The sequence below is a fragment of the Puntigrus tetrazona genome, chromosome 22 (assembly GCF_018831695.1).
Source record: "Puntigrus tetrazona isolate hp1 chromosome 22, ASM1883169v1, whole genome shotgun sequence".
Taxonomy (NCBI): Eukaryota; Metazoa; Chordata; class Actinopteri; order Cypriniformes; family Cyprinidae; genus Puntigrus; species Puntigrus tetrazona.
The window spans coordinates 7618750-7635158 of NC_056720.1; the positions used below are offsets into that span (position 1 = coordinate 7618750).

The window sequence follows — 16409 nt, forward strand, 5'->3', positions numbered from 1 at the left end:
TATAGTGAATGTACTGTATATAGTGTTATAATTCCATAAACATCATCTGGCATGCAAGGTTATGCTCAGCCATGAGTTCGACACAGGGTTGAAAGACGTTGGTATCACAAGGGTAGTCTTTAAATAAACACACATCTTGGCAAATACTCAGTTTTGTTTGATCAACTGGATGCAAGAAATAAGCTGAGAACAGCAAGTATTATTGAAGGTCAGTCACTGGGAGCACGTGGGTCATGACTTGGCCGTTTCCTGTGGCAATTCCAGGCACTGTATATTTCATCAAGCTCTTCCTTGATGAAAAAAAAAGAAAAGAAATAGAACATATATTCAATATTGTCTTTGCAAATGAATAAAAAAAACAAACCGCACATGTAGGCTATATAAGTAAATAATATATAAATTATAATTATAACTTAATAATAAATAGTAAGTTATATTTAAGCTTCAACACTCTCATTAAAGAGTAAATCAAACATGACAAAATCTCTAGAGAACAAAATGAGTTACCTGTATAAAATGTTGAAAGCAAAACTGATTCGTCAATGAAAGTTTTAACAAAGTGTCCATGTTCTATAAGTTCTTCAAAAATTCTTTGTGGAAGTCTGTTATTCTCAGCAACAGCTTGTAGGAAGTAACCTGCAATTACTTGTGGGATACTGTTGGTTTTGTATGCTTCAAGCCAAATCATTTTTCCGGAGAAACCATCAATGCATCCATATATATATTCCGTAAGGTTATAAACATATTGTCCGTGCCTGTTATACATGTGTCACCGAGGATTACCTCGAAAACACGCATCAACTCCTCGTTCGTCTATCAGCTGCATCGATGGAGATCGCTAAACTCTAAATGCTCGTTTTATAAGGAAATACATTTTACAAGCACTAATAATATCTTTAAATTCATGTGACATATTTAAATTCACCACGAGTCTGTATCTCACTATTCTGAGAAAAAAAGTCAAAATTAAAGTCAAGTTAAAGTCATAATTCCAAGATATAATGTTGCAGTTCTGACTCTCATAATTCTAAGAAAAAAGTCCAAATTGCATATTTTCTTTCATGCAATTCCATAAACATTCGGGATTCCATAAACATACCATTAACAGGAAGGGCAGTGCACAAAGAGATGCTTTTTTGTTTTAAGTCAAACTTCTTTTGTTTTGGAAAGGCCTAAATAAGAATGTGATTCTACGATTGCAAGGTCAAACTATCAATGTCAAAATTTTTGAAAGTTGTAAAAAAAAAATCCAGTCAAAATCGTACGTACTGTGTATATTTACATAGAAAACAAATTTTCTAAAAAGAGTTGTGTGAATTTAGCCCCTTAGTGTGTTGTGGGCTAGGTCCCTTGAAATTCAGCAGATTATTCTCGTTTTGAAAAAGCAACAAGTGGGTGTGTGCTGTTGATGGAGGTGGGATCTTCATCATCCTGTTCTTCATAAATTTCTTCATTGGGTCTTTCTTTTCGTCCAAAGAATAGCAGCAGCCGATTTTTGCAGCAGTCACATTTTCCACTAATGCAGCAGTCATGAATACCCACAACGGCAAGGGACAGCGCACTGAAGATAGCTATCATAACATAACCTGCATACTGAAGAAAAAACAATTGTTGAATGTATGTATAACGTGGGGTTTGGGTTTTATTTGCTTTTTGTTGGCTTTCTGGTCTCTTTGCCCCTCATGTGATCACTGCTCTAGTCGGCATGTCATTTTGTTATTGGTTGCTTTAGTCATGCACCTTGTTTCCAATTGGTTGGTTTGTGTAATGTGACCCTTGTTGTCGAGTGTTGTCCCTGTAACCTCTGTTGGTGAGTAGTTTATGTCAAGCCATAGTCTAGTCTGTTCAAGTCAAGTCTTCATTTGTTTGTATTTTTTGCAGCCTGTCCTCCAACAAAAACGACCTCATAGGTTGTTTGTGCAGGTAACTTATACGACATATATTTACGTTTTTAAGTTAGGCACCAAAAAAAAGGCGGGCAAAAAACACCCCGACAGTGCCACGTCTGCCGTCATGAAATCATTGCCAATTAAAATGCTTGTTTTGTTTAAATGCAATGTGTGGACTGTTTTAATTACCGATCTTACGGTAATCCAATCATATTTGACTGTACAAATGACCACACCTACTCCAAACCTAAGCCTACCCATTACAAAAATCCTGCAAAATCATAAATTATATACATGTATGCTCTCAGGGTTCAAACCCATGCTCATCTCATCGTATAACGCAATGCTCTACAGACTAAACTACACAAGGCCCAAATTACAACGCAGATAAAACAGTACAAAACAGTGTAGGTAATGGCTACTGTTTTACCTGAGACTGATGGATATATTTGCGAGTCAAATCTCGTAGCTTGGTCTCATTTCGCATCCCTTCGATAGGTTTACACCATGGCTTGTCTAGGTCCAGATCCTCAACATAATTTCCGTTCCATTCTGTCTTGGCACAAGCAACGTAATCACCATCAAGTAACAACATGAAGATCCACATCACCGGTGGAATCAGACAAGATATGAGAGCTTTAGGCCAGTTCTGACGATCATCATCATATCTGCCTTCCAGGCAGTGAAACCATCCATATCTAAGAGGCCTTAAAATGTGAAACATTATAACCAAGGAAAAAAAAGCAGGTCCAATGAAGATGGACACTGTTAGCGATTTATTCTGATCAGGTCTACATGGGCATGTGAAGTTACGATTCAGCACTGCCATAAATCCAATTAGCAAAATGCTCAGTGTAACAGATCCGAAGGTTGCAAAGGCTTTCAGGATTGCTCTATTTGTCTCAAACAACAGCATCTTCTGAGATTTTGGCTGCTTCTATACTCTTATACTTTGTAGTCCAGTTCACAAATTCTTCATGTTCTGGAAAGATTCCCTAAAAGAAGATACGAAGATAATTAATATTCATACCAGCAGAATTAATTTGCATTGATCATTTGGTGCAAGTAACATTTAGCACAAGAAAAAAAGAACCATTCTCAGAATATTCCAGAATACTCCTAGAATATAAAAATGCTGGTGTGGCTTGCTAAATGCTCCATGAAGTAAAGTGTGTGGAAAAGAATTTAAAAAATGGGGAAAAAAAAGTGCATGTGACACATAGAGATCTCTGCACCAGCATCTGGAACTGCAAACGCTAAATTGAATCCAGATTAGTATTCCCAGTACTTCATAAACAACAGTGTGGAATACAGCAAAGAGGAGTTTGTCCATTTACTGTAGCTTTTCTCAAACTTTGAAATAGATTTCCTACATTTATGCCTGAACTGCTACTACTGCATATGAACAAATTAAAACTTGCTTGTACGCCATTATTCAGCTGTTTTAATTGTTCTATATAAATAAAGCATATATAAATCTTTACACCGTCCTCGTCTCTGCTGCTTTCACCCTGATTTACAAAATGTAAACTTTCACCACGCTCATGTTAACTTGATTACCTCACAGAGCGTAAAAAAATACATTTCAATCCTTTCAAAGTCAAGCCAAGCAGCCGTGTTGCATTAATAAGGACAACATCGACTTGCTGGATATTTGCCTTTCCTTAAATCATGTCAAAAATCACGAATACTAGCCTACCTTTGTCTAGTTAGTCTAGTTGTTTGCAGCTTCCAGACGCTGCTTCAGAGAACTCTATCCGCCATGTGCACTTTTTTTCTATTTGTAAAAAAAAAAAATGGCCACACTCTTCACTTCATGGAACATCTGGCAGCAGACATGTTAACTCTTTCCCTGCCAACATTTTTGTATATGGCCAGCCACACAGCATTTTATTTTATTTATAAAAAAAGTAAACCTTGGACCAAGAAATCAGAGGGGAAAAATCTAAATTTCCTGTTGTGGAATACAGTACAAAAGTTTTTGTTAATAGATGTGACTGAAACTTTGGAGTTGGTGAAGTGGTGGCTCTGAAGAGTTAGAGACTCCAAACTTACTATGGTTAATGTTGGGACTTTCCCGCGAATGGTTCTATGGGCTGCCGTAGACACAATGGTGGAAGAAATGGAAGAAGAAGAATGCCAACGAATGCAATAGGTGCCTACGCACCTTCGGTACTTAGCTCTTAATAATATCCATATGTGACCAATTATATGCAGATGCGGAAATGCTTGAAATTCTGGTTGTCAGCCTATGTCCTCTGGGTGAGGAAATAAATTGTCTTACATGTTTGTCTGGCGGCAAAACCATCAATTATCTGTCAAGTAATGCATTTAAAGATTTTATGGCAAGACACGTGACCTTTCTCTCTCATCTTTCAAAAAAAAAAAAAAATCAAAGTTCTTTATAAATAGTTTAGTGAAGGTTATTAATAAAATGGCCCATGCAAAGTCAAAAGGTTTATCCTCGTCTGAGAGTACGCAAACACACATTCAATCATTTTTAAAAGTATTATTCTATTCTTTTAAACATTCTTTTAACAATAAGTAACTTTGCACATACATGTCAACTAACTTTCATTAAAGTCTTAGTAGAGTATTAGTAGGCAGGTAGGGTTAGGGTTGGAATAAGTTTAGACGTGTTCTTGAAAAGTTACATAGTCAGTAGAATGTCTGTTGGGAGATCATCACAGTAAAGAGTTATCAGATAACAATCAGACAGTCTACTTATACTACTTAAATGAAAGTTAGTTGACATGTAGGTGCAAAGTTACTTAAAAGAATGTTCATAAAGGACCATCAAAATAAAGTGTTACCAAATTTTGTAATGAGGAACCAGCGGTGTCTAACTAAACCATGCACTCTGTACATCTGCCTATCACAAATCTGAAAACTTCCATTTTTAATAAAAAAGAAGTTATGTTAACTATGAGGATTTCATCACAAGGGATTGCTTAAAGTTGGACAGGTCAGTTGCATTTTATTTTGATTGTAAAATGTCTAAAGTAACTTTGTAAGTACATGCCAATTAATTCTCATTACAATACAGCTACAATCTGATCATTTTTCATATCAGATTTACAATTAAAATATTATATCTTTGCAGGAAACAGGATAGGACATGTGGCATCCCTTACTTGGTATTTGAAAAACACATATCGTATATAAGACATTGACTGATAATAAAAATCCATAATTACTCCTCTAATAAAGCCATTACTGGGTTTAAATTGAAGTGCTTACTTATTTTTAGAATATGATACAGTAAACAGTAGAAAAAGATTTTTTCGTTCAGTTCTCGCAGGTCTGTTCCATTCACTTCACCATTCACTAAAACATTTTTCTCTTATTAGATGTCAAATAGACGTCTATCAGATGTTTTTAAGATGTTTATGGTACAGAATGGGTGTAAAAGTCTGTTGACAGCAGATGCTTTCCAGATGAAGAGATCTTTAACAGACATCTTGCAGACGTGCATGGGATATCTGGGAAAGATTGTATATATTTGTTTACAGAACAATGTGTATCAGCGAATCTCATATACAGAGAGTTATTAACTGTTTACACTGTCATTAATCATAAACTATGAGACAAGGAACATTGAAAAAGAACAATTGAAACCATTCGGGAGCAAACTGAAGTCAGCTTCATTCTTTTAGACTGGGAGTAATTCAGAGACGCTCCATTGAACAGCAGTAAATTCAATCTTGTTTGTTCAACTAAATTAAAACAGCATTATTCCATATTATGGTACATGAGAGCGTACAGAAGATATTTACACTCACTGTAAACTATCATCATTAAATTAAAAGATATTAAATAAAGCATTGCTGACTTCTCACCAAGATTAAAAGGTTACATATAAACACACAGAATGCTATGTAAAACTGAACATATATGGATGACAAAAACACATTTATGTATTAAAAATAACCAGCACAATTCAAACTGTTGTGACATTCCTAGCTCATTTTTATTAGTTAACTGCTATATATATATATATATATATATATATATATATATATATATATATATATATATATATATATCTTACTAAATCACAATCATATTTTACTGTTAAAGACTAGATAAACTATAATGGAAAAAAAAATATTAATTTGCACAAAAAATAAAAAGCACAAAACTTATGGTTAAAAGAAACACGTATAGAACACAGCACTAAGGGAAGTTCAATTAATAATACTGAGTTTGGTCAGAATTGTTCTGTTTTAAAAGTCACTCCAAACAAACAACAGCATCATCAGAACAATCAGAAATAAGAATGAAAGGAATCAAGCTGCTTTACAGTGGCATTCCTTGTGCTTGAAATATATAACATTGGCATAGTTTCATAAACACTTCAAGATTGCAGTGTGTAATATCCATGATTAAACTAAATAGTTTATTAAATTATTATATAGTTATTATATATGTATTATATAGTTAATATAATACATGGACATGTTATTAGACAGTATCAGTATCAAGTTTACAAAGATTGCTTTTTCAGCACATATTATGTCACAAAGTATAAAACTACAAATTATTAAAAAGTTGAAACCACTCATGGAGGAACTAGGCATCAGCTGTCCTTTCATTTCCTGTGTTATTGATATGTCAGCATATAATACCAATATGTATATATTTTTTACTTTCACTTTCGCTTTTAGGGAGCAGAAAGGAGGCAGGGTCCTCTTTTGGAGGCGAATCCATTCAATTTTATGTAATTTTATGCTCACTGCTATAATTTTTGAATGCATTTAAAGTATTCTAAAACAGATATAGTGGTATACAATGTATACAATGTCTGTTCTCAGGCTGTGTGATGCTGGAGAGCAACAGATTTATTCATTTGTGTTCAGTCATGTCCAGCTTCGGATCAGCAGGCAGATTTTCCGCAGCAGTCACAAATTCCCACATAGATAATTGGAAAGACGATGAAGACAGCACTCACACCATAACCATAAATCTGAAGAAGATAACATGAAGGAAAAATTACTATTAGTTGAAAGGATGTTGCAAGTTTTTTTTATGTTGTTACATCTATAAAGCTGCAAGTTCATGATCTGAAAGCTGAGGTTTGTCAAAGATTAAACGGTTCATAAGCAAAAATATTATGCAGGTGTAAGAAAAACTTTATTTAATTTTTGTCTGGCATATGTGGCAGTGAAATATCCATCCATCTACTGCCACTTATCTGGGGCTGGGTCGCGGCGGCAACAGTCTAAGCAGGGATGCCCAGACTTCCCTATCCCCAGACACTTCCTCCAGCTCTTCCGGACATAGTCCCTCCAGCATGCCCTAGGTCTTCCCCGGGGCCTCCTCCCGGTGGGACATGCCCAGAACATATCCACTGGGAGACGTCCGGGAGGCCTACGGAGGAAACCATACGGAGGAAACTCATTTCGGCTGCTTGTATCTGGGATCTCATCCTTTCAGTCAAGACCCAAAGCTCATGACCATTGGTGAGAGTAGGAATGACCAGTAAATCGAGAGCTTCACCTTGTGCATAAGCTCCTTCTTCACCATTACAGACCGGTACAGCGACTGCATTACTGCAGAAGCTGCACCGATCCATCTGTCGATCTCTCATTCCATCCTCCCCTCACTCGTGAACAAGACCCGAAGATACTGAGACTCCTCCACCTGAGGCAGGAACTCCCCACCAACCTGAAGGGGGCAAGCCACCCTTGTCCGACTCAGAACCATGGCCTCAGACTTAGAGGTGCTGATTCTCATCCCAGCCGCTTCACACTCAGCTGCAAACCGCCACAGTGCACACTGTAGGTCTTGGCCAGATGCAGCCAACAGGACAACAACATCCACAAAAAGCAGAGACGATATCCTGTGGTCACCAAACAAAACTGTGGCCCCTGGTGGCGTCTAGAAATCCTGTCCATAAAAATAATGAACAGGACCGGTGACAAAGGGCAGCCCTGTCCCAACATGCACTGGGAACAAGTCTGACTTACTGCCGGCAATGCGAACCAAGCTCCTGCTCTGATCATGCAGGGACCAGACAGCCCTTAGCAATGTGCCCCTTACCCCGTATTCCCAGAGCACCCCCCACAGGACACCGCAAGGAACCTGGACGAATGCCTTCTCCAAATCCTCAAATCACGTGTGGACTAGTTGGGCAAACTCCCAGGAACCCTCCAGCACCTGAAGAGGGTATAGAGCTGGTCCAGTGTTCCACGTCCAGGACGAAAGCCGCATTGTTCCTCCTGAAGCTAAGGTTCGACTATCAGATGAATTCTCCTCTCCAGTGCCCTGATATAGACTTTCCCGGGTAGACTGAGGAGTGTGATCCCCCTACTGGAGCACACCCTCCAGTCCCCCTTCTTAAAAAAAAGGAACCATCCCCCCGGTCTGCCAGTCCAGAAGTACTGTCCCTTGCCTCCATGCGATGCTGCAGAGGCGTGTCAGCCAAAATGGCCCCACAACATCCAGAGACCTGAGGTACTTGGGGTGGATCTCGTCCACCCCCGATGCTTTGCCATCAAGGAGCTTCTTAACAACCTCAGTGACCTCAGCCAGGGTGATGGTCGAGTCCTCTCCTGGGTCCCTGGCCTCTGCTCCCTCAGTGGAAGATGCTTTGGCAGGATTGAGGAGAACCTCAAAGTCAAGATTAGCAGATTCCCACCAGCACTGTATACAGTGTTGTCAGGGCACTGCTTCCCCCCTCTGAGGCGTTAGACGGTTTGCCAGAACCTCTTTGAGGCCATCCGATAATTCTTTTCCAAGGCCTCTCTGAACTCCTCCCAGACCCGAGTTTTTGCCTCCACAACTACCTGGGCAGCAGTCCACTTTCGGTGGTTCTGGGGTTGCCACCACGACAAGCACCAGAGACTTTATGGCCACAGCTCTGGACGGCCGTGTCGACAACAGAGGTAGAGAACATAGTCCACTCGGACTATGTCACCAGCCTCCCTCGGGATCCGGTCAAAGTTCTGCTGGAGGCGGGAGTTGAAGATCTCCCTAACAGTGGTCTCTGCCAGATGTTCCCAACAGACTCTCACGGTACATTTGGGCCTGCCGAGTCTGTCAGGCCTCCTCCCTCACCAACAGATCAAACTCACCACCAGGTGGTGATCAGAGACTAGCACAGAATTCAACAACAGAACACCACTCTGGTTTAGATCGGGGAAGCGTTTCTGCCAATCATGCTCTTTGTTTGGCTTGTCACCTAGGACCTGTTTGCCTTGGGAGACCCTACCAGGGGCATATAGCCCTGGACAACATAGCTCCTAGGGTCATTCAGGCACTCAAACCCCTCCACCACATTATGGTGGCGATCCCAGGAGGGGCTGAGAGAAAAATTACTATTAGTTCACTTAGTACTATTAGTACTATTTGCAGTGTTTTTTTTTGTTTTTTTTTACAGTGTTGTTACATCTATAAAGCTGCAAGTTCATGTTCTTAAAGCTGAGGTTTGTCAAATATTAAACAGTTCATAAGCGCAGCAAAATAACTGCAGTGGAATAATTCATTACATTTTTCTATTATGATATCACAATAAAAGGAAGCACTTTACCTGAGATTGATGGATATATGTTTGAGTCAAATTTCGTAGCGCTGTCACATTTCTGAACTTTTCCACAGGTTCACACCACAACCTTTTGAGCTGATTGTCAAACGTGAAAGTTCCTTTCCAATATGTCATAGCACAAGCAAAGTAATCTCCATCAAGTAACAAGATGATGACCCACATTACGGGTGGAATCAGACATGATATGAAAGCTCTAGGACAGTTCTGTCGTCTGTCATCATCTGCTCCTGCACAGCAATTACTGCATTTCTCTTTAAAAGGCCTTAAAAAGAGAAAGAGTATTTCAAAAATAAAAAGAGCGGGTCCGATGAAGACGCACACAGTTATTTGTATGTTCAGATCGTGTTTGCACGGACATGAAAAAACTTCTACCTCCATGAACTCCTCAAATCCGATTAGCAAAAGACTCGATAGAAAAAGGAACAAAAAAGAATGTCGTTTTAGAAATGCATATGTTTTCTTTAAAACTGATGAAAAACAATCCTTTAGCGGCATCTCTGACTGCGGTGCGCAGATCCCCTTCAATCAAGAAAATAATTCAGTTCATTTCATAAAACACTTTGATTTAAAAAATCGAATCAAAGTGAAAATGAATTTTTTAGACTTACTCCTGTGTTTGTCCTTCTCGTCTGTGTGGTTAAATTCTGTGTTAATATGTAAAGAACGCTGTGTCATGCATTTTAACAAAAAAATTAAAAAGAAGTGGTTTCCCAGTAGGAACTCAGTAAAACCCAGTGGGAAAGAAAACATGATATGACCTGCACTTCTGCTTCAATAACATACATGCAAGTTTCCAGGACTGTCAAGACTATTTGCAGTTAAATTAATTTTATTCCTTTTTAAAAAAAGTATTTTACAATTCTCTTATATAATGGTTATATAAAAACTAGGGCTGGATTGGTGCTAAAAAAATGATAATGCAGAAGAGGAGTTTTCACCAAAAACTGTTATTTGGTTTGTTGCTAATCTATGCGTGTTGTCTGAAGCTTTTCTATTTTTAATAAATCCTGTTTGATCATGATGGATTAGCATCGGGATTACTGTTTCTATTCTAGTAGCTAATGCTTTAGTGATCATTTTTAAATCTGTATTAATGAGACAGGGCAGTAAATAAATGGTCTTTTGGTTTTACTAGAAGTTTCATAACCATTGTATTCATATGTGTAGGAATTGTACATTAGAATTTATTTCCATTAATAGTCTGTGAAATAACGGAGACAGAAATTGCTGTTTATTAATTGTTATAAAGTGTTTATTAAATTCAGCTGGGAGTCCATCAGACCCAGGTGATTTGTTATTTGACATTTTATGCAATGCTTTTTATTGTCAGTAATTTGTTTTAATGATCAAAAATAATTTTATCAAAAAATACATGTAATATATAAATATACAGCAATCAAAATGAAACATAACATTTTGAATACATCCAAATTGACTAATATGAATTAAATTGCAATTCATTAATTAATTAAGCATTTTAGCAAAGACCCTATGACTTCACATTGGTTTTATATTTGATTTTATTTTTACACTACAATTAAACATGCAATAAAACAATCCACAATGACGGAAAAGACAAACCTTTCATGGAAGTAAAATCAAATCAAAAGATATACTATGCACTATTTTAAGACCAAAGGTTTAAATGATTCAAGCATCAACTATTGAGCTTAAAAGTCAGACATTATTGAACTGACAGGATGATCAGCGAACACTAAAGGAGGACATATGAGCAAACGGTATTCTGAGGAGGACAATAATTTTACCTACCTGAGGAGGACGGAGTTGGACGCTGACCTGAGGAGGATGGAGGGGGCGCTGACCTGAGGAGGATGGAGTAATAATTTGACCTGAGGAGGACGAGAGTTGGATTCTGACCTGAGGAGGACGGAGTTGGACTGGGTACTGAGGAGGAAGGAGTTTGACTTGGAACTGAGGAGGACGGAGTTTGACTTGGAACTGAGGAGGATGGAGTTGGATGCTGACCTGAGGAGGACTGAGTTGGACTTGGAACTGAGGAGGACGGAGTTGGACGGTGACCTGAGGAGGAGCTTTGTGTCTCCGTAGTTTGTCTGCAGCATAACAGTTGATCTGGACAGTAATCGGCACATTTTCCACTAATGCAGCAGTCGTGAATACTCACAAAGACAAACGTCAGTGCACTGAAGACAGAGATCAAGATGTAACCTGCATACTGAGAAAACTAATGAAGGGTGGAATGAATAATATGAGTATGCAAGTGTGCTGTTTAAATCATTGTATAAGCAATCATATCTCTTCACAATACCCTGATAAAACTGCCCAATCACTATGGAATACTTTCACATTGTCACTTTTTGATGCTTTGATACCTAATAACTTGATCTCAATCTACTAGACAATTGGAACGCTGGTAATACTACTACTAATAACAACAACAACAACAACAACTTCTATAAAAACCTTAATTAACTAGATATAGGCACATTTTTGCCTTCTGAGAGCACCAGCACTAAGAGTGCAACATTGTGAGACTAGCTTGCAACTTCTTCATCAGCAAACCATGGCCAAAGTAGGTCTTATTGTCATTTTAATATATGGTTTAATCCTGATTAAAACTTTAACGCAGAATTCTGAATTGTTATTTTTAGGAAAAGCTACAGTATATGAAATTTACCTGCGACTGATGAATGTAACTGTGAGTCAAATCTCGTAGCTCCGTTACATTTTGGATCTTTTCGGTAGGATTACACCAGAACTTGTTGAGCTCCTGATCAAACACATAAACTCCTTTCCAGTCTGTCATGCTGCAAGCAACATATTCACCATCAAGTAACAAGATGAAGATCCAGATGACAGGTGGAATCAGACAAGATGCAAAAGCTTTAGGACAGCTTTGAGTTTTAGTACTCTGAGCATTGTCTGCTGAACTCTGCTGAGAATCATTAGGCTGATTGTTATGATTCGCACCTCCACAGCTGCTGCATCCATATCTAAAAGGTCTAAAAACAAGATGCATTAAAGTGAAAAGAAAAAGAGCAGGTCCAATGAAGACAGATGATGTCAGCAGTGCATTCTGCTCAACTCTGCATGGACATGAAAAAAATTCCACTTCAATCAGCTTCTCCACTCCGATTAACAAAAGACTCAATGGAAAAGTAGCAGTTCCTTTCACAAATTCATGTACTTTTCGTAACAATTCTTTCGATGTCTTCGATGTCATCTTCTGAGTTCACAATGTGCACAGATTCTCTTCAATGAAAAAGAAAACAATTATGATTAACATGATCAAATATAAACTTCTAGTCTACAAAGATGCTTTTAAATGTTTACATGAACACTCAAGAGAAAAATAAGTCAAAAAATGCTTCAGTTGTAGGTGAGGCTGGATCGGGAATTAAGCATGCAATAAAATATAATCTACAATGACGGAAAAGACAAACCTTTCATGGAAGTAAGATCAAATCCAAAGATATACTATGCACTATTTTAAGGTCAAAGGTTTAAATGATTCAAGCATCAACTACTGAGCTTAAAAGTCAGATAATATTGAACTGACAGGATGATAACATGTTAGCCAGGAGCAATTTTATTTACAGGAGTGATATAAAGACGGAGGGAGGAGCTGATGAAGATGGAGGTTTGGTGCTGACCTGAGGAGGATGGAGTTGGACGCTGAGCTGAGGAGGATGGACATTCATAGTGAAACTTGCTAATTAGCATATTATTAGGAAAGTTGATTAGCAAAGACTCAATAAAAGAGATTATGCTCATTGCTTCTGTAGGTGAGGCTGGATCGGGAATGATTCGTACAACAAAACACATTTAGGTAGATCCCTTCAGAACTAAATGTTAGTTAACATTAATCTTTCTGCGTCTTCAGTCGCTCAGATGTTGGGAGTAAATTATTACGGCCATATTAATTATTACATCCTATGACATTAGTAATGTAATTTAACAACAAATCACCTTAATCACTTAGGAGTCATGCTTGTCGCTCCATCTCGGACCAATGATGGATCACTCTGGGCAGGTCTGAAATAAGACACCGGTCCAGTCTGGGTGAAATGCTGCTGTCAGTCAACAATTGCAGAGGAGGTCCCCGGACCATGTGATAAGAGATTACAAAAAACCACAGGGTAGATTTTTGTCATTATAGGGTGGTTGTGTACACCCACTGCCAACACACATTTCAGTTCAAACAACTTGTAAAAAGTGTATCTAGCATTTTAGGATTCCTTTAATCCTGTATCGCCATTAATATTTTTTTCACAAAAACTATAAACTTGTTCTTCAGATCTGTTTAATTAACCACAATGTTTCAGAGTCAACATGTTGATGCAGGAACATGTCGAACTCAGCAAAAACAGGTTCTGCATTGTAACCTGTCTGCCTCAAGGTTTTCGGTTGACTGTATTAACATGATTTTACTGATTTGATACATTAATAAATAATGTTTATAGGTTTAGGCCTAGATAAGATATTAGATAAGTACATAAAGTGTTCAAATGAAAGTGTTATGAAAATGTAGAAATGAAAATTCTGTTATTATTAGTTCACTCTCACGTCATTTGAAAACTATATGACTTTCTTTTTCTGTCAAACACTAAAATATATGTTTTTAGTGTGTTTTTGCCATCACACTCCAAAATCACAGTTCAAAATAACAAATACTCCTTTGGCTTTAATTACATAAACACATAAACATTCTTCAAAATTTGTATTTGTGTTCTCCAGATAAAATAAAGTGCTGACTAAGCACACTCTTTGCCTTCTTTTGTAAATATTTCCGCTGGTGAAGCAAAAATTTTATTATCAAATATAGAAGTATATAAAATATCTAAAGACAAAAAGAGCTAGTGAATAAAATACAGCTCTATCGTGTCTCAAAAATGCAAAATAAAAAAATAAATATAAATTACAGAAGCATTTTCAAATTAATAACCTTGCTAAGTTAATTTGATGATCTTCTGAAGCTCTATTTTAACAAATGTTGTTAAAATATACAATTTTAATAGTTCATTGAAAAATGCTTAATTGAAAAGAACAGCAGTCTGTTTAATAAATTTCTCAACATTATTTATGCATAATGTATTAGAAAAGTAAAATAATATAATGAAAGTAAAAATCTATCTTTCTTACTTGTACAGGTGATACAATGTTGAATGCCAGAATGTGTTGTTTTCTCTTCATCCTTCTCTTTTTGTACTTTCACTATTTAGGTTTTTCATTGGTCAGCTTTGTTTATTTAAGGACTCTGGCAACCAAAACTTAAAGAAATTAGGCTATGCTTGACTGTCAACCAAGAGATAAATAAGCAAGCAAAAAATTAAATGAATAAATAACTAAGACTGAATTCATCCTACATCAAATATCTGAGCAGAGGTAACATGTTCCCATTATGTTGAACCACTGTCCATTATAAAATCAGGGTCAGACAAAAATAAACATAAGTTAAATATACAGTATGATGTTAAATGTAAGTGGTACTAATTACATTCACTTCTACTGAAGATACATGATTTATAAAAGCAGCTTTAATACACCTTGTCTCATGGCATAAATGTACCTGTGTGCACTTTTTATGGAGATATGAAATCTATATCAGTAAGTACATATCACTGCAGTTTCCTAAAACTAGATGGTAACTCTGACATCTTTTTTTCCTTTTCAAACTAATTTACAGTTTCCATGGTATGGCATCAAACTTCTTTGATTATTAGTATAGTTCTTAATCTTATAGGCCTAGTAAATCGCCAGTCACATTGCAAAACTGTAAAACTTTTTTTGGTGGGAGGTGGTGACATCACTGTTTTTGAACGAGTTAAACTTGCATATATACTCTTGGTAGAGCTGCCGGCAGACACTGTTGAAAGTTTCAAAATTCAATTCTGCTGCAAAGCATTTCTCAAACAAATGACAATAGCAATTGTCCTTTGTTCAGATTTAAAGGAAGTTGATCGTTTACTCAGTGACATGTTTCAGTGTGTTTATATCCAGCTCAGTATAATTAGTTGAATGCTGTTTTTTTATTTCAGATAAAATTCATTTTCCATTTGTAATTTGATAATTAGATTATGCTATTACAGTAAAGTGAAAGTGAAAGTGCCATGTGGCCAAGGATGGTGTCCCATACACACACACACACACATTTTGTGAATGCACACCCAAAGTAGTGGACAGCCATTGTTGCTGCAGTTAGAGGTTCTGTGACTTGGTCAAAGGCACCTCAGTTGTGTCATTTAAAGTGGAAGAGAGCACTGCAAATTCTTGACAGTACAAGCTCAAAACGTAGTAGTATGTTTTTTCTACAGAGTACTACTCTGAGATTTACCTGAGATGAATACATTTGTGAGTCAAATCTTGTAGCTCTGTCCCATTTTACATACCTGGACTTTGGACAGGTATGCCGCTGTGTCTCTTATCTGGAACATGAACTCCCTTCCATTCTGTAATGGCAGAAGAAAAATAACAATCAATCAACAACATGAACGTTCATAAAATCAGACAAGATACCATCCCTAACCGAGATCTTTTGTGTCATGTATTTTATTCTTCCATGTGGACAATAAAACAATTTCAACAAATACAACATTTTTACAAGCTTGCAAATTTGCATTTATTAGATCCAGAAACCTCAGATCCAGTCCAGGATGCCAGATCCTATCGGAAAATATCTGTTTTGTCTGGTTAGACAACAAATAGTAAGAAAAACCTGTTAACAGCAAGCGTACTGCAGTTTTGTTTTTTGTTTAACCGAACACAATATACAAAACAAGTACTGAATGCTGATGAAAGTATTTATTTCTCTCCAAATTCTTCAGTACATCACTGCAATTAGGCTGCATTTTGCTATGAAATAAGAATATATTCTAAATATAATACAGTTCCTATACATTTTTGGAGATCAAAAAAACGGTAAAGATTTAGAGATTATAGATTATAATGCGATGTAAATTGAAAAAATTGACCACAGGTAGTACCTCCAAGTATAA

General features: G+C 37.1%; 2 protein-coding genes and 1 long non-coding RNA gene across 3 annotated transcripts; all 3 read right to left on the minus strand.

Moving 5' to 3' along the window:
* Positions 1–600: 600 nt before the first annotated feature.
* Positions 601–3690, minus strand: LOC122327777. Its single transcript, XM_043223375.1, has 3 exons — positions 3589–3690; positions 2320–2884; positions 601–1593 (listed from the first exon to the last, which is right to left on the minus strand). Exons 2-3 carry the CDS (start codon positions 2803–2805, stop codon positions 1366–1368), a joined length of 714 nt encoding a protein of 237 aa, XP_043079310.1. The 5' UTR covers positions 2806–2884; positions 3589–3690; the 3' UTR covers positions 601–1365.
* Positions 3691–5949: 2259 nt separating this feature from the next.
* Positions 5950–10102, minus strand: LOC122327778. Its single transcript, XR_006247719.1, has 3 exons — positions 10044–10102; positions 9421–9954; positions 5950–6855 (listed from the first exon to the last, which is right to left on the minus strand). It is a non-coding gene; the product is annotated as an uncharacterized LOC122327778 (long non-coding RNA).
* A 1095-nt stretch (positions 10103–11197) lies between these two features.
* Positions 11198–12952, minus strand: LOC122328180. Its single transcript, XM_043223883.1, has 2 exons — positions 12092–12952; positions 11198–11638 (listed from the first exon to the last, which is right to left on the minus strand). The coding sequence occupies exons 1-2, from the start codon at positions 12635–12637 to the stop codon at positions 11198–11200; spliced, it is 987 nt and encodes a 328-aa protein (XP_043079818.1). The 5' UTR covers positions 12638–12952.
* Positions 12953–16409: the final 3457 nt, after the last annotated feature.

Excerpts from the sequence above, each read along its gene's own strand:
- LOC122327777 (XM_043223375.1), bottom strand. The coding sequence starts at position 2,805 with ATGCTGTTGTTTGAGACAAATAGAGCAATCCTGAAAGCCTTTGCAACC. Across the intron at positions 1,594-2,319 it reads AATATATCCATCAGTCTCAG|TATGCAGGTTATGTTATGAT; the intron begins GTAAAACAGTAG and ends TTTTTTCTTCAG.
- LOC122328180 (XM_043223883.1), bottom strand. The coding sequence starts at position 12,637 with ATGACATCGAAGACATCGAAAGAATTGTTACGAAAAGTACATGAATTT. Across the intron at positions 11,639-12,091 it reads GTTACATTCATCAGTCGCAG|TTTTCTCAGTATGCAGGTTA; the intron begins GTAAATTTCATA and ends ACCCTTCATTAG.